The sequence below is a fragment of the Notechis scutatus genome, chromosome 3, assembly GCF_049901735.1.
Source record: "Notechis scutatus isolate UNSWTSFEM ecotype Mainland chromosome 3, rNotScu1.2, whole genome shotgun sequence".
Classification (NCBI taxonomy): Eukaryota; Metazoa; Chordata; class Lepidosauria; order Squamata; family Elapidae; genus Notechis; species Notechis scutatus.
Window position 1 is genome coordinate 7,866,786 of NC_142011.1, and position 23,754 is coordinate 7,890,539.

Sequence of the window (23,754 nt, forward strand, 5' to 3'; positions counted from 1 at the left end):
GGTTGCTTCTCCCCTTCGTTAGCTTCCATCTGTTGTTTCTTGTTTTTTTGTTTTTTTTCCTTTTGGTGCTTTGGAAAATAATTTGACCCCCCGCTCTTCTTCGTGGCATCCCCTCCAATACTGGAACGCTGTCGCCCCTATTCTTTCCTTTCTCTAGACTAGCCATGCCCAAATTCTGCAAACGACATCTCTTTGCAACGCACCATTGTTTGATTGTAATGTAGAGTCAACATCTCCCAGTGACCAAGAGACAGTGAATCCCCCCCACCCCCCACCCCCCGCTGGTGTCATGGCAGAGAGCCGAGGGCGAAATTAACCACCAACTGCGAAGGCCGAATAGGGTTGCCCGTTGCATTCTCAGATGTTATACCAGCATCTTACGCCTGGAGGGTGGGAGGGGGGCTTGTCAAACTTAACAGGAAACATATGTTTGTGTGTCTGTACGTGTGTGTGTGTTGTGTGTGTGTGATCTCCTCCTCCTCCTCCTCCCTGTTCGCTCTTAAAGCTGGGAAATTCCTGCCTGCCTCTTTTTTTTTTTGCAGATCAAAAATCGCAGTGAGCGTCCCCTTCCCAGTAAATACCATGCTGAGCACAATTGTAGCCTTTTCCAGTATTTGGCTTGTCCTATCCACACCTCTCCTGGGCAGTTTCTGTCCCAGCCGATGTTTGTGCTTCAGGACGACGGTCAGATGTATGCATTTGATGCTGGAGAGCGTTCCCGAAGTCTCGCCGCAGACGAACGTCCTGTAAGTAATGGTTTTACTCGGGGGTTTTATTATCATCCGGGGTTTGCTTCTCAGATCAAACCATGGCACGCAAAGCTTTTCCGAGCCAGTTTAGCCTAGAGAGCTAACCTGGCTGGTCTTCAACAGGCTTCTTGTGACGGATGAGATAGGCTTACAAAAATTAGTGATTTGGTTCTTCTTCTTTTTAATAGCAGGGGATTAATAGCAAGATACTTTTCAAGGCTGTTCTAACACCAAACTTAGAAGTGTTTTACCCAGATAGATAGCTAGATGGCTAGCTAGATACGTAGCTAGGCAGACAGGCAGACAGGGAGAGAGAGGAAGGGAGGAGAGAGATGATAGATAGATAGATAGATAGATAGATAGATAGATGATAGATAGATAGATAGATAGATAGATAGATAGATAGATAGATAGATAATAGATAGAGATAGATGATAGATAGATATAGATAGATAGATAGATAGATAGATAGATAGATAGATAGATAGATAGATAGATAGGGATAGATAGATAGATAGATAGATAGATAGATAGATAGATAGATAGGCAGGCAGGCAGGCAGGCAGGCAGGCAGGCAGGCAGATAGATGAGAGAGAGAGATGATATAGATAGATGATAGATAGATAGTAGAGAGAGAGAGAGAGAAAGAGAGAGATGATATATAGGTATAGATAGATGATAGATAAATAGAGATAGATGTGTGTGGGGGGGAGGTATATAAATGTAGATATATAAATATATTTCTAAATGATGGGGAGAATTTATTGTTTTTTCTTTTTTTCAGCATCCAGCCCGGGGTGGATTATATATGTTTAATACTAAAATTATTTGATATTTGGGACACCTTTTTTTCCTTTTGTATATATCAATTTTGTTGGGGCTGCTGATGGTATTGCTCAATGTATGGTTTGTTTTGATGGCTTGTTTTGCGCTTTGTTTGTTTTTCCGTTTTGTTTTTTTTATCCTTTATGATAAAACCAAATAAATATATATACTTAAACACAGAGGCATTTCACCCATTCTGCATGCAGAAGGATTTTGGATGTGAAGATTGATACAGATAATACGAAGTGTATTATTTTCACGCTTTCATTGCCCGCCATTTGGGGTGCTTTGCAGGGGGGAAAAATGGAAACCTTGGAGGACAATAAAGGAATCCTCTTTAAGTCCAATTGTAATAGTTTTGCAGGTAGTCCTCGACTTACAACCAGTGACCATTCAAAGTTACAACAGTCCTGAAAAAAAGTGACTTTGACCATTTTTTCTTTACTTTAAATCGTTCTAATAATTGTAAATAAGAAAACTGATAACTTGAGTTAATCCTTGACTTACAACAGCTCATTTAGTGACTGAAGTTACATAGTACTGACAAATGCAACCGTGACCATTTTTCTTTACTTGAAATCTTTCTAGTAACTGTAAATAAGAGAATCATTAACAATTTACAGGTAGTCCTTGACTTATGACCATTCGAAGTTACAGCACTGAAAAAAGGGACATGATCATTTTTCACACTTACGACTTTTGCAACATCCCCATAGTCACATGATCAAAATTCAAAATTCAAAATTGGCAAACTGACTCATATTTATGACCATGGCTATATCCCTGGGTCATGCAATCCCCCTTTTCCCACCTTCTGACAATCAAAGTCAACGGGGAAGCCAGATTCACTTAAACAACCGGGTTACTAATTTAACAACTGCAGTGATTCACTTAACAACTGTGGCAAAAGGGATCGTAAACTAGACCAAAACTCACTTAACAACCGTCTCGCTTAGCAATGGAAATTTTGGGCTGTTTTGATCATAAGTTGAAGATGACGTATATTTGGGGTTATCATCTTTGTTGTCTGTTCTCCATAGCATGGCATGGCATGCAAACTTTTTGGAACCCGGTTTAGCTTAGAGAGCCAGCCTAGGTTAGTTTTCAGCAGGCCCCTGTCACAGATGCAGCAGTGAGGCTTGCAAAAATGAGCGACCCTCTGATTTTCTGATTTTTTTAACTGTAGAGGAATAGCAATAGCACTTAGACCTTGTATAACCCTTCACAGTGCTTTTACAGCCCTATGTGGGTTACAAAGTCAGCCACTTGCCCCCAACAATCTGGGTCCTCATTTCACCCACCTCAGAAGGATGGAAGGCTTGAGCCAGTCAGAATCTAACTCCTGGCAGTTGGCAGAGTTAGAGAAGAATAGAATAGAATAGAATAAGAAATAGAATAGAATAAATAGAATAATAAAATAGAATAAGAAATAGAAAGAATAGACTAGAACAGAACAGAATAGCAATAGCACTTAGACTTCTATACCACTTCAGTGCTTTACAGCCCTCTCTAAGCAGTCTATAAAGCCAGCCTATTGCCCCCAACAATCTGGGTCCTCATTTTACCAACCTCGGAAGGACGGAAGGTTGAATCCACCTTGAGCCGGTCAGGATCGAACTCCTAGAGTGAGCAGTGAGTTAACCTGCACTACTGCATTCTAATCACTGCGACACCACGGCTCTGGCACCACAGAATAATAACCACCTACCTTTGAAGATTGTCCTAATGTCAAAGAGTGAGGATCAGAGGCATTTTACCCATTGCGCATACCACTTTCTTGGGATTTGCTTTCATGTAGATTATACGGAGAAGGTCATTTTTGAGTTTTCACTGGATGCCAATTTGGGTGATATGTCAGGAAAAGAATTGGAAATCTTGGCATTAAATTAAGACATATTTGGGGGGGGGGGGTTGATTGTACTTTGGAGCAGTAGAAGGAAGACCATGTATGGCAAGAAATTTCCATGCAAAGACAAATTGGAATATGGCAGGGCATGGCTGGCTGGGGAATTCTGGGAGTTGAAATCCACAAGTCTTAAAGTTGCCAAGTTTGGAAAACCCTGGTGTAGTTGGAGACCTCTGGTATAGGTCTCTCCGCTCGAGCGAGGGGTTGGACTAGTAGACCTCCAAGGTCCCTTCCAACTCTTATGTTCTAGAAACACAACCAGCTTGTTTTAAAAGAGTGTGCACAGATGTGCTTCCTTGTGGCTGACGGCATCTTGCAAAAGCCAGGAGGGATGAATGAAATCTTTGTGCATTGGAAAATTGGTGATCTGGGAGTAGAGATTTCGCAAAACGGCTGGGAGGGAGATTTAAGTACGCGGGAGAGCACATGGGATGCATTCCTTTTCGAACCGTTCTAACAGTTCACAGGGTTTTGGGGCAGTTCCCCAAATGAGGTGGAAATGTGATTTTTGCACTGTTGGTTGGGGCAGCTCACCTAGCATCACTTCCGAACCTCGTTCTGTAGTATCAAACCCTGTGGTTTTGTGTGAATTGGGAATTGGGTATAGAATAGAATAGAATAGAATAGAATAGAATAGGGAATAGGAATAGGAATAGGAATAGGAATAGGATAGAATAGAATAGAATAGAATAGAATAGAATAGAATAGAATAGAATAGAATAGAATAGAATAGAATAGAATAGAATAAGGAATAGAACAGAATAAGGAATAGAACAGAATAGAACAGAATAGAATAGGAATAGAATAAGGAATAGAATAGGAATAGAATAGAATAGAACAGAATAGTATTGAGGGAATTATTTGTTTAGCAGAGTGATGGCGTTCGGGGGAAAACTGTCCATGTGTCTAGTTGTTCTGGTGTGCAGTGCTCTATAGTGCCGTTTTGAGGGAAGGAGTTGAAACAGTTTATCTCCGGGATGTGAGGGGTCTGTAAATATTTTCACAGCCCACTTTTTGACTCGTGCAGTATACAGGTCCTCGATGGAAGGCAGGTGGGTAGCAATTGTTTTTTCTGCAGTCCTAATTACTCTCTGGAGTCTGTGTCTGTCCTGTTGGGTTGCAGAACCAGACCAGACAGTTATAGAGGTGCAGATGACAGACTCAATAATTCCTCTGTAGGACTGGATCGCCAGCTCCTTGAGCAGTTTGAGTTTTCTAAGTTGGCGCAGAAAGAACATTCTTTGTTGTGCTTTTTTTCTGTACGTACATTAAGGGCCTGGAGGCTAAAACATATGAAGAACGGTTGCAGGAATTGGGTATGTCTAGTCTAGAGAAAAGAAGTAATTGGGGAGGGGAGGCATGATAGCAGTCTTCCAGTATTTGAGGGGCTACAAAGAAAAGGGGGGTCAAGCTATTCTCCAAAGCACCAGAAGGCAGGACAAGAATCAATGGATGGAAACTAATCAAGGAGAGAAGCAACCCGGAATCAAGGAGAAACTTCCTAACACTCAGGACAGTCAACCAGTGGAACAGAAGCTACCTTCAGAAGTTGTGGGTGTTCCATCACTGGAGGTTTTTAAAAAGAGGCTGGACAGCCACCTGTCTGAAATGGTATTTTCCTGCTTGAGCAGGGGGTTGGACTAGAACAGGGGAATCCAACCTTGGCAACTTTAAGCCTGGAGGGCTTCAACTCCCAGAATTCCCCAGTCAGCAAAGCCAACCTGGCTGGGGAATTCTGGGAGTTGAAGTCCACCAGACTTAAAGTTGCCAAGGTTGGAGACCCCTGGAGTAGAAGACCTCCATGGTCCTTTCCAGCTCTGTTTTGATTGATTGAAACATGCAGATTTGTGGCATTCCTCCTAGATGTGTGCTTTGTGCAAATTTTCTGCCCAGATTGGAAGTGAAAAAGAGCAAGCAGCATCAAGTGTGCAACTGGTAGAAAAAGTAAATAGGATTCCCACCTGCTTTGGACAGGTGGGCTGCATGTTCTCTATCTGTGCCTGTTGGAATATAATTTTCACAAGATCGTTAACACTTTCCACCTGACTGGGCTGGAGAAGCACTTTTATAGGGACTCTATCCAGGTAGTCCTTGACTTACGCCAAAATTGAGCCCAACATTTCTGTTGCTAAGTGAGACCTGTTGTGAAGTGAGTTTCGCCCCATTTTATGACCTTTCTTGCTACCGTTAAGTGAATCAAGTGCAGTTAAGTGAGTAACACGGTTGTTAAATGAATCTGCCTTCCCCATTGACTTTGCTTGTCAGAAGGTCGCAAAAGGGGATCACGCTGCAACCGTCATAAATATATACTAACTTAAGAACTGCAGTGAATGTTGCAAAATGGAACAAAACTGATTAACATCTCACTTAGCAATGGAAATTTTTGGGCTCATTGGTGGTCGTAATTTCGAGGATTGCCTGTATATCAAGATAATTAAGATAATTAAAAGTATGAGAAACATGGATGCATTTCTAAAGAGAGCATTTTGAGAACATCAGGACAAAACGAATAATCTTTGTTAGGAAAAAATATCCACCAGAGATATATCAGGTTGCCTAGATTTAAAATATTTCTCAAGGTTTGCTGAATTGGCTGCAATCTGAGTCTTTGGAGGAACCGGGGAGAGACATGGAAAATATATGATTTGTTGCTTGCCTCTATGGGAGAACTTAAAAGAGGAAGTTAGCTAGCCATTACGCAACTGAGATGTAAAGGGAAAAAAAATGAAAGTAGAGAGAGAGAGAGAGAAAATGAATCCCCCCCCCCCAATCGCTGATAGCCATCAAAGATAAATAAGTAGGTTTCAGTGTTTCTGAAACTCGATCGCTTTTAAGATGGGTGGACTTCGATTTCCAGAATTCCCTAGCTAGCCATGCTGGCTGGGGAATTCTGGGGGTTGAAATCCACCCATCTTAAAGCGGTCAAATTTCAGAAACCCTGCCTCGGGCCCACCATTTGTATATTTAAAAAAGCCTCAACAACCCCACCCTAATATTCCGATAACCAAAAATCCCGTTTAAATGTATTTGTATCTGTTTTAAACATGTGCTCCTTGAACCGTTTTTGTCTCGTAACACGGCACAGGGATGTGTCCGGGTTTTTTTTTTTTTTAATCAAAGGCCACCTTGCTGTCTTAACATTCCTAGCAGAAAATACCTCAGGTTATCCTAATTTTCCCTAAAGCATAAGCCATGCATTCCCCCACCCCCTCCTCCTCCTGCTTCTCCCCAAATTCGAGAGAGCAAATGCACAGGAAACTCAACTCTGGGGAAAAAAAAAAAAAGCCTGCTGGATGAACGACCAAAAAAAAACACTGTATTTTGGCATTTCTTCTGCTGCAGGCTGGAGCTGGAGGGGCCCCAAATGCGAAGGGCTGAACTGGTTCCAAGGCGAGCAACAGCTGTGGGCCATTTGTGCTCTGCAAATTTTCAAACCCCATTAGATCAGTGGCCGTTTGTTCCACGGGGTCGGTTTGAAACCCAAGGTCAACTGCATGGAAAGGAACCCAGCATCTGTCCAGAGATATCAGCACTGCAACTTGCAGTGTCAATGGGTGGGGGGGGGACACTGGCTTATGCCTGGGTTTTGTGGGAAAGGGGGTTACGGTTGGCTTGAGACACGTTGGGGTCTCAACGGTGCAGAACCTACAGGTGTGGTCAACTAATTGACTCAAACATTGTCTCTCCAAGATGTGGATTTCAAAGCAGAGCATGTTTCACTCCTTTCTTCCCTTTTCTCTCTTCTTTCCTTCCCTTTCTTCTTTCTTCCCTACTTTCCTTTCCTTTTCCTTCTTTCCTTCCTCATCTTCCTTTCCTCTTTGCTTTTTTCTTTCCTTTTTACCTTCCTTTCTTCCCTCCTTCATTCTTTTTCTTTCTTCCCTTTTTCCTATTTTCCTTCCTTTCCTTTCCTTTCCTTTTTTTCTTCTTTTCCTATTTTCCTACCTTCTTCCTTTTCTCTTTTCTTTCTTTTTTCTTTTCTTTCTTTTCTTTTTCTATTCTTTTTCTTATCTTGTTTTTATTATTTTTTTATAAATAACTGAAGGCCGCAAACATACTTTGTATTCCTTCCTCCCCCTATTTTCCTCACAATAACCCTGTGAGGTGAGTTGGGCTTAGAGAGTGACTGGCCAAACTCACCCAACCATCTTTTGTGCCTAGGGCGGGACTAGAACTCACCGTCTCCTGGTGATTGGCTCAAAGTCACCCAGCTGTCTTTCTTGCCTAAGGCGGGACTAGAACTCACCGTCTCCTGGTGATTGGCTCAAAGTCACCCAGCTGTCTTTCTTGCCTAAGGCGGGACTAGAACTCGTCGCTCCTGGTGATTGGCTCAAAGTCACCCAGCTGTCTTTCTTGCCTAAGGCGGGACTAGAACTCGCCGTCTCCTGGTGATTGGCTCAAAGTCACCCAGCTGTCTTTCTTGCCTAAGGCGGGACTAGAACTCGCCGTCTCCTGGTGATTGGCTCAAAGTCACCCAGCTGTCTTTCTTGCCTAAGGCGGGACTAGAACTCTTGCCTCCTGGTGATTGGCTCAAAGTCACCCAGCTGTCTTTCTTGCCTAAGGCGGGACTAGAACTCACCGTCTCCTGGTGATTGGCTCAAAGTCACCCAGCTGTCTTTCTTGCCTAAGGCGGGACTAGAACTCATAGTCTCCTGGTGATTGGCTCAAAGTCACCCAGCTGTCTTTCTTGCCTAAGGCGGGACTAGAACTCACCGTCTCCTGGTGATTGGCTCAAAGTCACCCAGCTGTCTTTCTTGCCTAAGGCGGGACTAGATCACATGACCACATTTTGGAAATTCCGTAACAGGCCTTATTTATAGCTCATTTGCCCATTGTCACCTGAGATTCCCTTACCATGGTTTTGGTGAAAACTGGCATATACTTCCTCTTTTTGCCAAAACCATGCCAGTTAACCATGGTTTCCGCTTAATGACCACTGCAAAAGGTCATAAAATCAGGTTTGTGTTTGGACCTTTACAATTTATGACCATTAATGGGCAGGCTCCATTATGGTCATAACACGAGGATTACCTGTATTCTCAGGTTATAGATTCATCTTCTTATTACAGCCTTTTCAGTACAGGTTGTCCTCAACTTACAACCATTTGTTTAGTGACCAAAGTTACGACAGCACTGAAAAAAGTGATTTATGACCATTTTTCACACTTATGACCATTGCAGGCATCCCCGTGGTCCCGTGATCAAAACTCAAGAGGCTTGGCAACTGACTCATATTTATGACGGTTGCAGCCTCCCAGGATCGTGTGATCAACTTTTACGACCTTCTGACAGGCAAAGTCAGTGACTGAAGCCAGATTCACTTAATGACTGTTTACTATCTTAAGAACTGCAGCGATTCACTTAATAACTGCAGCCAGAAAGGTTGCAAAATGGGGCAAAGCTCGCTTAATTGACTTGCTTAGCGACTGAAACGTTGGGCTCAATCGTAGTCGTAAATCAAGGACTACCCGTAGAGGTAGTAAGTAGCCTTCAAGGCAGGAGACAAACTTCCTGTATTTGAAAGAGCCGATTTCTGCAAAATGAGCCACCCCCACTGCTTTTCTCTTAAATCCACTTTTATTTCCCCAAGGAGCGTCTTCTTTGGACCTCATCTCTTCCTGGTTCCAGACTCCACGTTTGCGAACTGGCATTGGGGTTTCTTTCAAGATCTGGCCCCTTGTTTATCTTGGAGGCAGGACTGGATTCAAGGTTCTTTCCCGCTGTGCAATCTGAGCATTAAACCGAGCCCGATCAAGATAAAAGCATCTCTGAGGGAGAGGCGAGGAAGAAACATCCCTGAGGCCTTTTAGGAAAAGATTTGAGCTCCCTTAACCATCCCACCAGATGTTCAGGACAGACGGTGCAAAGCAGCAGAAGAAACAGTAGATCACAGACTCAGCTCATGCAAAAAGATCCCAAAAGCCGATTACAAAACGACACCTAACACGGAGGCCACCAAGTGAGTCACTCGAACATCTGTAAAAAATGGTCCTGCGCCAGTCCTGAAAACGGGTGGGAACGCTAAGAGGCGAAAGGGTGTGGAAAACGAGCAGGTTAAAAGGTTTTCAAACACAGGTAGGTCCTCGACTTACGACCGCAACTGAGCCCAAAATGTATGTTGCCAAGCGAGACATCGGTTGGGTGAATTTTGCCCCGTTTTCATGACTTTCCTTGCCACGTTGTTAAACGAATCGCTGCGACGTTAAGCAAATAACACCGCTGTAAAATGGAATCCGGCTTCCCCATTGATTTCGTTTGTCAGGAGGTCGCAAAAAGGGATCACGTCATGTGACCCTGGGAGGCGGCGGCCCCCGCCATAAATATGAACCGCTTGAATTTGGATCCCGTGGCCACCGGGTTCTTGCAGTGGCCACGAAGGGTGAGGAACGGTCACAAGTCACTTGCACACCCTTGGCTCAGCAGGCAGCATCCTGAACTGCTTTTGGGCAGAGGAAAGTGAGAGTAATTGCAGGGGCCAATATTAGGAGATGGTACAGCTGGTCCTCGACTTACCACGCTTCATTTAGAGGCCGTTCAAAGTTACAGCGGCACTGAACAAAGTGGCTTAGGATTGGGTTGCACACTTAAATACCACTGCAGCGTCCCTTATGGTTCAGGTGAAGAGAAACCGGGCGGTTAGCAACTGACTCGTACCTATGACGGTGGCAACGTCCCTGGGGGAGACTATGGGATCCCCTTTTGCAACCTTCTGGCAAGCCCAGTCAATGGAGAAGCCCAGATTAATTTAGCAACCACATTCCTTACTTAACAGCCGCCATGATTCCCTGAACACACCTGGCCCTAAAAGGGTCTGAATTGGGGGTGGGGAGTAAAGAGGTAGGAGGAACCTTTGGGGGCACCTCCAAGCTTTGGTCTGCATCAGACAGGCAGCAACACTTCTACAAAAACAAGACCAGAGGAGCAGCTGAGCTTATAAAGAGACTCTGCCTGCATTCAGTCCCACCAGGAACCTGGAAATACCCCTCCCTCCCGTTCCTCCCTCTTTTCTTTCTCCTTCCATCTTTTCTCCTTTCTTTCTTTCCTTCCTTCCTTCCTTCCCTCCCTCCATTCTTCTTCCTTCCTTCCATCCTCTTCTTTCCTCCTCCCTCCCTTTTCTTTCTTCCTCCCTTTCCTTCCTTCTATCTTTTCTCCCTCCTTTTTTTTCTTCTCTCCCTCCCTTCCATTCTTTCTCCTTCCATCCTCTTCTCCTTCCATCCTCTCTTCTTTCCTCCTTCCCTCCCTTTTCTTCCTTCCTTCCATCTTTTCTCATTCCTTCCTTCCCTCCTCCCTCCCTTCCCTTCCTTTCATTCTTCCTTCCTTCTTTCCTCTTCCTTCTTCCTTTCCCTCCACCCTTCTTTCAATTTCTTCCTCTTTTCTCCTTCTATCCTTTTCTTCCTCCCGCCCTCCCCTTTTCTCCCCCCTTTCCTTCCATTTCTTCCTCTTCCTTTCTCCCTTCCTTCTTCCTTCTTCTTCCTTCCTTTTCTCCTTCCATCCTCTCCTCTTCTTTCCTGCCTCTTTCCTTTCTTTCCTTCCTTCCTTCCTCCCTCCCTCCTTCCCACTTGGGAGGGGACAACACCCAAGGGCTAACGGGGAGGGGGCAGGGCAGCAGAGGCCAAGTAAAGGCAGGAGAGGATCTTATGAAAACTTCCCTGTTCGTTGGGCCGCCTTACTCCGAATTTACAAGCCAAATCAGCAGAACCTGTGGAAACTGCGCCGGTGGAAAAGGAATCCGGCTTACGGCAGGGCCGGAGGGGAGAGAAACGCCGGGTCCCCCCTTCTTCCCTCCCTCCCTCCCTCCCGAGTTCCCAGCACAAATTGGGCTTGGTGAAATCTGGACCGCTTCCCTTGTCTGCGCCCGCCCGCGCCTCTCTCGCTGGGACGGGCAGTGGGGCGATTCCAAAGAGAAGCCGAGACTCTTCGGAGAAAGCGAGTCGTTTCGTTTATCGTCCGTATTTCCTTGCTCGGGGCAAGGCTGGAGTGAAGACACGGAAACTTTGCACAACTGAAGCCTCGCCGGCCGTTCCCGTTGAGAGGCAGATCCACTTAATCCGAACCGGGTCTCCTTCAGGCTTCGAGGCTCTTTTAGTTTGAACCTGGCCTTACAATTGAGGCGGCAAGGGGGCCTCTGAGCATGGGCTGAGTGCTGCACTTGCGCCTGAGATTTCCCCCACTATGGACGGTCCTGCCGTTTCCCCAGTTTTGCAGGAAATGAGCAACGGCGCTTTAATCCGAAGCAAACGAGGGCTGCAATCGTTAACATCAGAGAGGGAAAGAGCCCAAAACCCACGTTTGCAAGGTTGTGAGAATAAGAGTAACAAAACAAGCACAACGCCCTCCCGAAACCGCGTTGACGCAACGTCACTCTGCACCCTGCACGTGACTCGGCGTGACTCCGGTTTGAATACGATCAAACTGACCTGGGCGGGGAGATAATCAGCTTCATTTGCATTCATGGCGACCGTGATGCTTTGCGAGGATCAACCACGCCCCCTCCCCGCCTCCCGTGCCTGCCCCGTGACTTTTTTGCAATTTTTTCCCTTCGTGCGCAAGTGTCGATTATGGAACCGGTGGGAATGTTCGAAAAAGTTCTTTCTAAAACCCACGGACACGTGTTTGGCCGCCGTTGCGAGGGACGCCCTAACCTCAGTGTCCGTCGCCGCCCTAGGGGTGGGTGTCGTTGGTTACACAGTGTATACTCTGGTTTCTCTTCAGATCGTATAAATCTTTCGCCTTTTACTAAAGATTTCCGTGGAGAGGAACATTTATGAGTTTCGATTAATTTTTTGAGGCCTTGCTTCGGTAGGGCTACCTTTATCTGGTTCTAAAAATAGAGAAAATGGCTTAATAGTGGACTGCTAACTTTTGCTTTCTTTGTTCTGCGTGACAGTGGTTTACGTAGTTACGTAGATGACGTTAGAGATTGTACGAAAGGTGCAGAGAAGACTAACCAGGATGGGTAGGCAACTGGAGGTTAAAACATGCGTATGGCTAGTCTAGTAAAGAGGGGAGACGGGATAGCAGTCTTCCAATATTTGGGGAGCTGCGGGGGGTCAAGCTATTTTGCAAAGCGCCTGTAGAAGGAACAATGGATGAAAACCGAAGAAGGAGAGTTTTAACCTGGAAATAAAGAGAAATTTTCTGACAGCGAGTTGTGGCGTAGGACCTCCTGCTTGGGGGGAGGGGTTGGACTAGATGTCATACAAGGTCCCTTCCAACTCTGTTGATCTGTTAATCTGGATGGCAGAGGAAGAATGTGTTCTTTTGGCATTTATGCTCATGGTTTGGGGTCCCCAACCCCTGATCTATGGGCCTGCACAAACATGCAGGCAGTACACAAAAACCACACCCTCCTCTGGTCCACAAATCCGTGCCTGGGTGCCCAAAAGGTTGACCTACGGAACAATAATCTTGGGATTGTCCTGCATCTTTGCATTTGGCTGGATCCCAAAGGGGGTGGGAGGGTTAGGTTTCTCAATGGAACACGTGCTTAACGATCTCTCCATTGATTTTCCTATAGGTTCAAAGAATAATAATTGATATTTGTTGGTTGGTATATACCGTGTTTCTCACAAAATAGGGCCGGGCCTTTTTTTTTTTTTTTGACCCCCGAAAAAATGGTTAGGCCGTCTTTTCGGGGTGACTTAATTCCCCCACTTGCATCCTCGGGCGGGTGGGCAGCGGCGGCTTGGATGTTGACCTTGGCGTTGGTGGGGCACTTCATATCGAAACCTTCCGCCACCATTGCTTTCCCTTCTCCCGTGCTGCCGCGGCGTTTAGAGCAACGCCGCGGCATTTGGCACAGCCATGCGCAGCCAACCAGGGCTCCTCCCTGCAACCGGAGCCAGCGGAGACACTCAGCTTCAGATGCTCCTGTCGCTACCTTCCCTTGGTCTTCGAAGGCAAAGCCAATTCTTTTAAAAACGACGCCCTACTACCGGTATGACAAAGACTCCCCTGCCCGAGAGGGCAGCCCAACCCCACGTGGGGAGGCGAATCTCCCAGGGCTGCAGCGCAGGATCGGCCCACCCTGGGAGAAGCGCCCAGCCGCCATCCCTGCCTGGCTCCAGGCAGAGCGCGAAGAGTTTTGCCTGGGGCGTCCAGCGCAGCTGACAGGCTAGCCCTCCTGCCCGGTGGCAAAGCTCTCGCCAAGGCAGCGAGCGCCTCCCACACGGACCCACCGCTCATCCCACCAGAGCCATGCAGGCTGGGTAGAGCCGGGAAAGCGAGCCGTGGGTGCGCGCCCACCTGCCAAGCAAAAGAGCCGGGCTGACCCGAGCTTGGCTTCCTTCCCAAGTCCCTTCAGCCCGAACCCGAAGGGGCCACCGGGAGAGGCCACCCTAGGCAGTTATAGCGCCCACCCATCCGTGGACAGGAAGGCAAGGCAACGGCCTGCTCCGTGTCCTCTGAGCTGAGCCCTGCCGAGTGAGCGCCTCTGCCCGATGCCCATGCCGCTGCAGCATTTGGAACTGCCAGCATGTTTGGAGATGCGTGGGGACGGGTTGGGCAAGAAGTGGAAAGGACGGGTGGCTTTGGGCTCTCTTCACCAGACCCACCGGCCAGGGAAGCAGCGCTGCTGTCGCCTCGCCTCCCTGTCCACGGACGGGTGGGCACTATCATTGCCTCGGGCAGCCTCTCCCAGTGGCCCCTTCGGGTTTGGGCTTTGAGGGACTTGGGAAGGAAGCCAAGCTCAGGTCGGCCCGGCTCTTTCCGTTGGAAGGCAGGTGCACACCCGCGGCTTGCTTTCCCAGCTCTGCCCAGCCCTCACAGCTTTGATGGGATGGGTGGAGGGTCTGGCAGGGAGGTGCTCACTGCCTTGGCAAGAGCTCCGCTGCCGGGCAGGAGGGCCCGCCTGTCAGCTGCGCTGGGCGCCCCAGGCGAAGCCTTTCGCACTCTGCCCAGTGCCAGGCAGGGATGGCAGCTGGGCACTTCTCCCTGGGTAGGCCTGTGGCCCCAGGAGATTCGTCTCCCCACGTGGGGTTGGGCTGCCCTCTCGGGCAGGGGAGTCTTTGTCGTACCAGTAGTAGGGAGTCGTTTTTAAAAGAATTGGCTTTGCCTTTGAAGGCGCAAAGGGAAGGCAGCGACAGGAGCGCCTGAAGCCGAGTGTCTCCGCCGGGCTCGGCAGCATGGGGAGAAGGGAAAGCAATGGCTGAAGGTCTCCCGATACAAAGTGCCCCACCAATGCCAAGGTTAACACAGGCAGCACCATATCCAGGTATGCAACAAAAGTACTTCCTAACAGCCAGCCCCTTCCCCGCCATTCCCCCCATTTCACATGTTTAATATAGGCCTTAATTTGGGGGGAGGGGCTTAATTTGATTTTATGCCTATAAAGCATGCTGGGACTTCCTATTGGGGGAGGCCGTATTGTTGGAGAAACACGGTAGCAGGGGGTCTCCAACCTTGGCAACTTAAAGACTTGTGGACTTCAACTCCCAGAATTCCTCAGCCAGCTTTTGCTTTGCTTAATTTTGCTGGCTGAGGAATTCTGGGGGGACCACAAGGCTGCAAGGGACCTTGGGGAAGATCTTCCACTCCAGAGGTCTCAAACCTTTTCCGGCTCTGTGGACTGGCAGGAGCAGCAGCAGCGGGGGGGCGGGGGAGAAGGGGTGGTTGCAGGCACACGGCTGCTGCTTACACAAATGGAACTTCACAGGTTTGCCTGCAGCTTGTGAAGTCCAGTTCCCTGGGGGTTGGGGGACCCCTGTTCTAGTCCAATCCCTGTCCAAGGCAGGAGGGGCCATACCCTCCCAGACATATGGATACCCAATCTTTTCTTGAAAAACTGCAGCAACGGAGCACCCCCAACTTCCGAAGACAAAGAAGTGCCACTGGTTAATTGTTCTCACTGTCAGCAAATTTCTCCTTAATTCCAGGTTGCTTCTCTCCTTGATCAGTTTGCATTTTTTTCCTGCTTTTTCAACCTCAGCTGTGCCGTCCAAAGCAACTGAGGTTGAAAAAGCAGGAAATAAAGGACAGGTAAGAGCCCAGGCTGGCGGGTGGGCCAAAACAACAGCAGACATAGAACCAGTTCTATGTCTGCAGCTCTTCAAAGCTACCGGTTCTACAGAGCCAGATAGAACTGATAGAATCCCGCCCCTGGCTCCCGCCCAAAATGCCAAGAACCAAGACCAAAGGATTAAGAAAGCTTTATTCTTTATTAAAGGAGAAGGTGGGATAATAGGAAATATCATCTAATATCCAAACTGGAGATAATAATTCTACAATTTGTTCAGTTGGTCTCGATTTGCTCCATGCCATCTCTATTCCTAACTCCTAGCTGAGGTCTGCAAGTTGCCTAACTCTTTACTACCCGGAATTGTGACAAGCTTTACAAATGCATATTTCCTCTGAATAAGCATTCTTTGTTCTTGCTAGACAGACTCCCCAGTTACAGGCTCCCTGATTTACTTTCCAGGGTGTGTCATGACCTGGCTTTATTTTAGCAGGCTTTCTAGGGTCTCGGCATCCTTTTTACATTGTGGCAACCAAAACTGGAGGCAAATATTCTACCTGTGGCCTTCCCAAGGCATTATAAAGTGGTACCTCTCAACCCTTCATGTGATCATCTGTTGATGCAGCCTTAGGACCGCGTTGGCTTTTTTGGCAGCTGCAGCACACTGCTGGCTCCACCAGAAATGCAAGGCATCCCACAAACACGTGTCCCTGGGTGAACAAGAATCCTTTTTCGAACATTCCCGCCAGTTCCATAAGCAGGACTTTCGCACTAAGCGAAACGCTGCATCCATCACGGCAGATTCGCAGCCTTTCCTCCTCACAATGCATCACGGTTGGAGCCAGTGCAAATGAGGCTTACTCCTCGCCCCGCCTCCCCTGCCCAGTTCGTTTCCCGTTGGCTGCGATGCTAGCGATGAGAAACCTGGACGCTAGAATAGAATAGAATAGAATAGAATAGAATAGAATAGAATAGAATAGAATAGAATAGAAAAAGAGTGGAGTGGAGTGGAATGGAATGGAATGGAATGGAATAGAATAGAAAAAGTGGAATGGAATGGAATGGAATGGAATGGAATAGAATAGAATAAGAGTGGAGTGGAGTGGAGTGGAATGGAATAGAATAGAATAGAAAAGAGTGGAGTGGAATGGAATGGAATAGAATAGAAAAAGAGTGAGAGTGGAATGGAATGGAATAGAATAGAAAAAGAATGGAGTAGAATAGAATAGAATAGAATAGAATAGAATAGAATAGAATAGAATAGAATAGAAAAGAGTGGAGTGGAATGGAATGGAATAAGAATAAGAGGAGTGGAGTGGAATGGAATGGAATAGTGGAGTGGAATGGAATGGAATGGAATAGAATAGAATAAGAGGAGTGCAATGGAATGGAATAAGAATAAGAATGAGTGGAGTGGAGTGGAGTGGAATGGAATGGAATAGAATAGAATAGAATAGAATGAAGAAGTGGAGTGGAATGGAATAGAATAGAATAGAATAGAATAGAATAGAATGAGTAGAGTAGAATAGAATAGAATAGAATAGAATAGAATAAATAAGAGTGGAGTGGAGTGGAATGGAATAGAATAGAATGAAAGAATAGAATAGAAATAGAATAGAATAGGAGTGGAGTGGAATGGAATGGAATGGAATAGAATAGAATAGAATAGAATAGAATAGAATAGAATAGAATAGAATAGAATAGAATAAGAGTGGAGTGGAGTGGAATGGAATGGAATGGAATGGAATGGAATGGAATAGAATAGAAAAAGAGAATGGAGTGGAGTGGAATGGAATGGAATAAGAATAAGAGTGGAGTGGAATGGAATGGAATAGAATAAGAGTGGAGTGGAGTGGAATGGAATGGAATAAGAATAAGAGTGGAGTGGAATGGAATAGAATAGAATAGAATAGAATAGAATAGAATAGAATAGAATAGAATAGAATAGAATAGAATAGAATAGAATAGAATAGAAAAAGAGTGGAGTGGAATGGAATAAGAATAAGAGTGGAGTGGAGTGGAGTGGAATGGAATGGAATAGAATGGAATAGAATAGAATAGAATAGAATAGAATAGAATAAGAATAAGAGTGGAGTGGAATGGAATGGAATGGAATGGAATGGAATAGAATAGAATAGAAAAAGAGAATGGAGTGGAGTGGAATGGAATGGAATAAGAATAAGAATGGAGTGGAATGGAATGGAATGGAATAGAATAGAATAAGAATGGAGTGGAATGGAATGGAATGGAATGGAATAGAATAAGAGTGAGAGTGGAGTGGAATGAATGGAATAGAATAGAATAGAATAGAATAGAATGGAGTGGATGAGATAATGAATAGAATAGAATAGAGTGAATAGAATAGAATAGAATAGAATAAAGTGGAGTGGAATGGAATAAGAATAAGAGGGAGTGGAGTGGAATGGAATGGAATGGAATAGAATAGAATAAGAGTGGAGTGGAATGGAATGGAATGAATGAAAAGAATGGAATGGAATGGAATAGAATAAGAGTGGAGTGGAATGGAATGGAATGGAATGGAATGGAATGGAATGGAATGGAATGGAATGGAATAGAATAAGAATGGAGTGGAGTGGAATGGAATAGAATAGAATAGAAAAAGAATGGAGTGGAGTGGAATGGAATGGAATAAGAATAAGAGGAGTGGAGTGGAGTGGAATGGAATGGAATAAGAGGAGTGGAGTGGAGTGGAGTGTGTGGAATGGAATGGAATGGAATGGAATGGAATAGAATGAATAGAATAGAATAGAATAATGAATAGAATAGAATAGAAAAAGTGGAGTGGAATGGAATAAGAATAAGAGTGGAGTGGAATGGAATGGAATGGAATGGAATAGAATAGAATAAGAGTGGAGTGGAGTGGAATGGAATGGAATAAGAATAAGAGGAATAGAGGAGTGGAGTGGAATGGAATGGATGGAATGGAATGGAATGGAATGGAATAGAATAGGAATAGAATAGAATAGGAGAATGAATAGAATGGAATAGAATAGAATAGAAAAAGAGAATGGAGTGGAGTGGAATGGAATGGAATAAGAATAAGAGGAGTGGAGTGGAGTGGAGTGGAATGGAATGGAATAGAATAGAATAGAATAGAATAAGAGTGGAGTGGAATGGAATAAGAATAAGAGTGGAGTGGAATGGAATGGAATAGAATAGAATAGAATAAGAGTGGAGTGGAGTGGAATGGAATGGAATAAGAATAAGAGGAGTGGAGTGGAATGGAATGGAATGGAATGGAATGGAATGGAATAGAATAGAATAGAATAGAATAGAATAGAAAAAGAGGAGTGGAGTGGAATGGAATAAGAATAAGAATAAGAGTGGAGTGGAATGGAATGGAATGGAATAGAATAGAATAAGAGTGGAGTGGATGGAATGGAATAAGAATAAGAGGAGTGGAGTGGAATGGAATAGAATAGAATAAGTGGAGTGGAATGGAATGGAATGGAATAGAATAGAATAGAAAAAGAATGGAGTGGAGTAGAATAGAATAGAATAGAAAAGAGGAGTGGAGTGCAATGGAATGGAATAAGAATAAGGAGTGGAATGGAATGGAATGGAATAGAATGAATAAGAGTGGAATGGAGTGGAGTGGAATGGAATGGAATAGAAAAAGAGTGGAGTGAATAGAATGGAATAGAATAGAATAGAAAAGAGAATGGAGTGGAAATGGAATGAATAGAATAGAAGTGGAGTGAGTGGAATGGAATGGAATGGAATAGAATAGAATAGAAAGAAAAGGTGGAGTGGAATGGAATGGAATAAGAATAGTGGAGTGGAGTGGAATGGAATGGAATGGAATAGAATAGAATAAGAGGAGTGGAATGGAATGGAATGGAATAGAATAAGTGGAATGGAATGGAATGGAATAGAATAGAATAGAATAGAATAGAATAGAATAGAATAGAATAGAAAAAGTGGAGTGGAGTGGAATGGAATGGAATAAGAATAGTGGAGTGGAATGGAATGGAATAGAATAGAATAAGTGGAGTGGAATGGAATGGAATGGAATAGAATAGAATAAGAGGAGTGGAATGGAATGGAATGGAATAGAATAAGTGGAGTGGAATGGAATGGAATGGAATGGAATGGAATAGAATAGAATAGAAAAAGAATGGAGTGGAGTAGAATAGAATAGAATAGAATAGAATAGAAAAAGAGGAGTGGAGTGCAATGGAATGGAATAAGAATAAGGAGTGGAGTGGAATGGAATGGAATAGAATAGAATAAGAGTGGAGTGGAGTGGAGTGGAATGGAATGGAATAGAAAAAGAGTGGAGTAGAATAGAATAGAATAGAATAGAATAGAATAGAATAGAATAGAATGGAGTGGAGTGGAATGGAATGGAATAAGAATTGGAGTGGAGTGGAGTGGAGTGGAATGGAATAGAATAATAGAATAGAATAGAATAGAATAGAATAGAATAAGAGTGGAGTGGAATGGAATGGAATAAATAGAATAAGTGGAGTGGAATGGAATGGAATAGAATAGAATAAGTGGAGTGGAGTGGAATGGAATAGAATAGAATAGAAAAAGAATGGAGTGGAGTAGAATAGAATAGAATAGAAAAAGAGAATGGAGTGGAATGGAATAAGAATAAGAGTGGAGTGGAGTGGAGTGGAATGGAATAGAATAGAATAGAATAGAATAGAATAAGAGTGGAGTGGAGTGGAATGGAATAGAAAAAGAGTGGAGTAGAATAGAGTAGAATAGAATAGAATAGAATAGAACAGAACAGAACAGAATTCTTTATTGGCCAAGTGTGATTGGACACACAAGAAATTTGTCTTAGTGTAAATACTCTCAGTATACCTAAAAGAAAGGATAGATACATTCGTCAGGAGTCGAGAATCATAAGGTACAACACTTAATGATAGTCATATACACTAAGCAATCAATCATACTAGGAAACAATATAAATTGTAAGGATGTAAGTGAGAAAGTTACAGTCATACAGTCACAAGTGGGAGGGGATGAGTGATAAGGAGCGTTGAGAAGATTAACAGTAATCGGAGCCACGCCTAAATTTACAATCAGGATGCCAAACGGATGTCAGCTACATGAGGTCTTTTTTTTCAGAAGTGGGTGTAATTTTTCCTCCGCATCGTTATCAGACTTGGAAGCCTCTTTTAGCTGACGGTCAGTTTTTGCACTCTTTAGGCGGAACTCCAATCTAAGCGCCGATCTTTCCTCACAACACAGCGTTAAATCTAACACAAATTGAGCGGGGAGGCGGGGCGAGGAATAGCCTCATTTGCATTGGCTTCAACCGTGATGCTTTGCGAGGAGAAAGGATCCGCGACTCTCCCGTGATGGATGTCACCGTTTCGCTTAGTGCGAAAGTCTCGGTTCTGGAATCGGCGGGAATGTTCGATAAAGCCTTCCTGTTCACCCACGGACACGTGTTTGTGCACGGTTGCGCGCGGGACGCCATAACTTCAGTGTCCATCGCTGCCGTAGGGCTCGGTTTCGGTAGAGAAATAAAATTGCCTTTTCTTCTGTGGCGAAGTGAGTCCAGAGTCTGGGTTATGACTCTTCAATTTTTGGAGGCCCTGAAACGATAGGGCTACTTTTACCTGGTTCTAAAAATAGAAGAAGAACCTGTGAATCGTTACGGTTTTTCTCTTTTCCCAGTGGTGTCGTTTGAACGAGTGTTTCTGCGCGTTTGGGGCAATTGTTACTCGTTTTCATTCAGAAGGATGAGGAAAGAGAACGTGTTCTTTCGGCCTTTATTCTCCTAGTTTGCGAGTCCCCCGCCCCCATCTACAAGCCGACCACCACGTCCCTTCTGTCCCACGTGCCTGATGCCCAAAAGATTATAGGCCGATTCTCTACCAGGGATCTCCAACCTTGACACGTTTAAACCTGTCGGACTTCAACTCCCAGAATTCCCCAGCAGGGCAAAGCCAGCTGGGGAATTCTGGGAGTTGAAGTCCGCCAGACAGATTGGAAACCCCTGAGCTACGGGATAATCTATTGGATTGTCCTGCATCTTTGCATTTGGCTGGATCCGGGGTGGGTTTAGGTTTCTCAATGCTTCAATACCCCTCAATTGATTTTCCTCCTGGTTCAAGGAATAATAATGGATATTTGTTGGTTGGTATATAAGACCATAGGGCTGCAAGGGACTTTGGAGGAGATCTTCCACTCCAGAGGTCTCCGACCCTTTCTGGCAGCAGCAGCAGTGGTGGGGGAGCAGGAGAAGGAATGTTTCTGGCACACGCCTGCTACTGTACTTACACAAATGGAGGTTTCACAGCTTTGCCTGCAGCTTGTGAAGTCCGGTTCCCAATGGGCCCAGCGGTTGGGGGACCCCTGTTCTAGTCCAATCCATGTCCAAGGCAGGAGAGGTCATACCCTCCCAGACATATGGATGCCCAATGTTTTCTAGAAAAACTGCAGCAACGGAGCACCCCCAACTTCCGAAGACAAAGAAGTTCCACTGGTTAATTGTTCTCACTGTCAGCAAATTTCTCCTTAATTCCAGGTTGCTTCTCTCCTTGATCAGTTTCCATCCACTGGTTCTTGTCCTGCCTTCAGGTGCTTTGGGAAATGAGTTGACCTTCTTTGTGGCATCCCTTCCAATACTGGAAAACAGCATGTCATTCCTGATCCTTTTCTTTATTAGGCTAGAGTCCTTTGAACCGTTCATCCTGCATGTTCGGTTCTGCCAACAAAGCGTTAAAACTAATCCAAGCTGAGTGGGGAGGCGGGGAGAGGAGTAGGCTCATTTGCATTGGCTTCAACCATGATGCTTTGCGAGGAGAAAGGACCCGCGACTCTCCCGTGATGGATGTACCATTTAGCTTTGTGCGAAAGTCCCGCTTCTGCAACCGGTGGGAGTATTCAAGAAAACCTTCGCGTTCACCCACGGACACGGCTTAGTGCTCAGTCGCGCGGGGGATACCGTAATCTCAAGTGTCCATCGTCGCTGTAGGGTTCGGTGTCGGCAGCAAAATGACTTACCTTATCTTGTCGTGCTGAACTGAGTCCACTCTGGGTAGACTCTATCCTCAATTTTTGGAGGCCCTGCATTGATAGGGTTTCTTTCTCTTTTGGTGTAAAAGTATGCAAAGTTTTCATGAGAGTCCTATGAATTTTCAACTTCTCTGTCCTTTGAAAGGGTGATACTGTGCGTTCGTGCGAATTGTTTTCTTTTGGCGTTTGTTCTCGTTGCTTGTAGGTCTTCAACCTGTGGTCATTGGGCGGGCCCTATACCACCTCTAGTCCACGGCTGCTGTAGCTGACCTATGGCAGGGGGTTCCAAGGTTGCCAACTTTTAGGCTTGGCAGATCTCAACTCCCAGAATTCCCCAGCAGGGCAAAGCTGGCTGCGGAATTCTGGGAGTTGAATTCTACCAGACATAAATATGCAAGGTGGGAGACCCCTGAATAACTATGGGTTGTCCTTCATCTTTGCGTTTGGCTGGATCCCAAAGGGGGTGGAAGGGTTAGGTTTCTCAGTGGAACACGTGCTTAACTACCTCTCAATGGGTTTTCCTATAGGTTCAAGGAACAATAATTGATATTTGTTGGTTGGTATATAGCAGGTGTCTCCAACCTTGGCCACTTTAAGACTTGTGGACTTAAACTCCCAGAATTCCTCAGCCAGCTTTGCTTTGCTTAGCTTAATTTTGCTGGCTGAGGAATTCTGGGAGTTTAAGTCCACAAGTCTTAAAGTGGCCAAGGTTGGAGACACCTGCTATATAGGACCACAAAGCTACAAGGGACCTTGGAAAAGATCTTCCACTCCAGAGGTGATCCCACCCTTTCCGGCTCTGTGGACTGGCAGCAGCAGTGGTGGGGGAGTGGGAGACTGGATAGTTTAGGGCACACAGCTGCTGCTTACACAAATGGAGCTCCACAGGTTTGCCTGCAGCTTGTGAACTCCAGTTGCAAGGGGGGGGGGGGCTGGCGGACCCCAGTTCTAGTCCCAAGACAGGAGGGGGCCATACCATCCCAGACATATGGATACCCAATCTTTTCTAGAAAAACTGCAGCAACGGAACACCCCCAACTTCCGAAGACAAAGAAGTTCCACTGGGTAATTGTTCTAGCTGTCAGCAAATTTCTCCTTAATTCCAGGTTGCTTCTCTCCTTGATCAGTTCGCATCAGTTGCTTCTTGTCCTGCCTTCAGGTGCTTTGGGAAATGGGTTGACCCATCCTTCTTTGTGGCGTCCCTTCCAATACTGGAAAACAGCATGTCATTCCTGATTCTTTTCTTTATTAGGCTGGAGGCATAGCTAAGTCCTGCAATTTATGCTGCAGATCCCTAAACGATCTTGCGCTTCTCCCAATTT

General features: G+C 45.4%; 1 protein-coding gene and 1 non-coding gene across 6 annotated transcripts in view; both read left to right on the forward strand.

The window, feature by feature from the left end:
• The first annotated feature begins 530 nt into the window (after window positions 1–530).
• The window catches only part of LOC113427962 (peroxidasin homolog), a 108,920-nt gene continuing 85,696 nt past the window's right edge, over window positions 531–23,754 (forward strand). For all 5 annotated transcript variants that reach the window (XR_015748418.1, XR_015748417.1, XM_087959153.1 and 2 more), the window contains exon 1: window positions 531–746. Coding sequence is in view for 3 of the 5 variants with exons in the window: in XM_087959153.1 (XP_087815279.1) it covers window positions 583–746 (164 nt within the window). In the remaining 2 variants the exon portion in view is untranslated. The remainder of the gene's footprint in view (window positions 747–23,754) is intronic.
• On the forward strand, window positions 12,170–12,284 carry LOC113431105 (U5 spliceosomal RNA). The gene has a single exon (XR_003373270.2). It is a non-coding gene; the product is annotated as a U5 spliceosomal RNA (small nuclear RNA).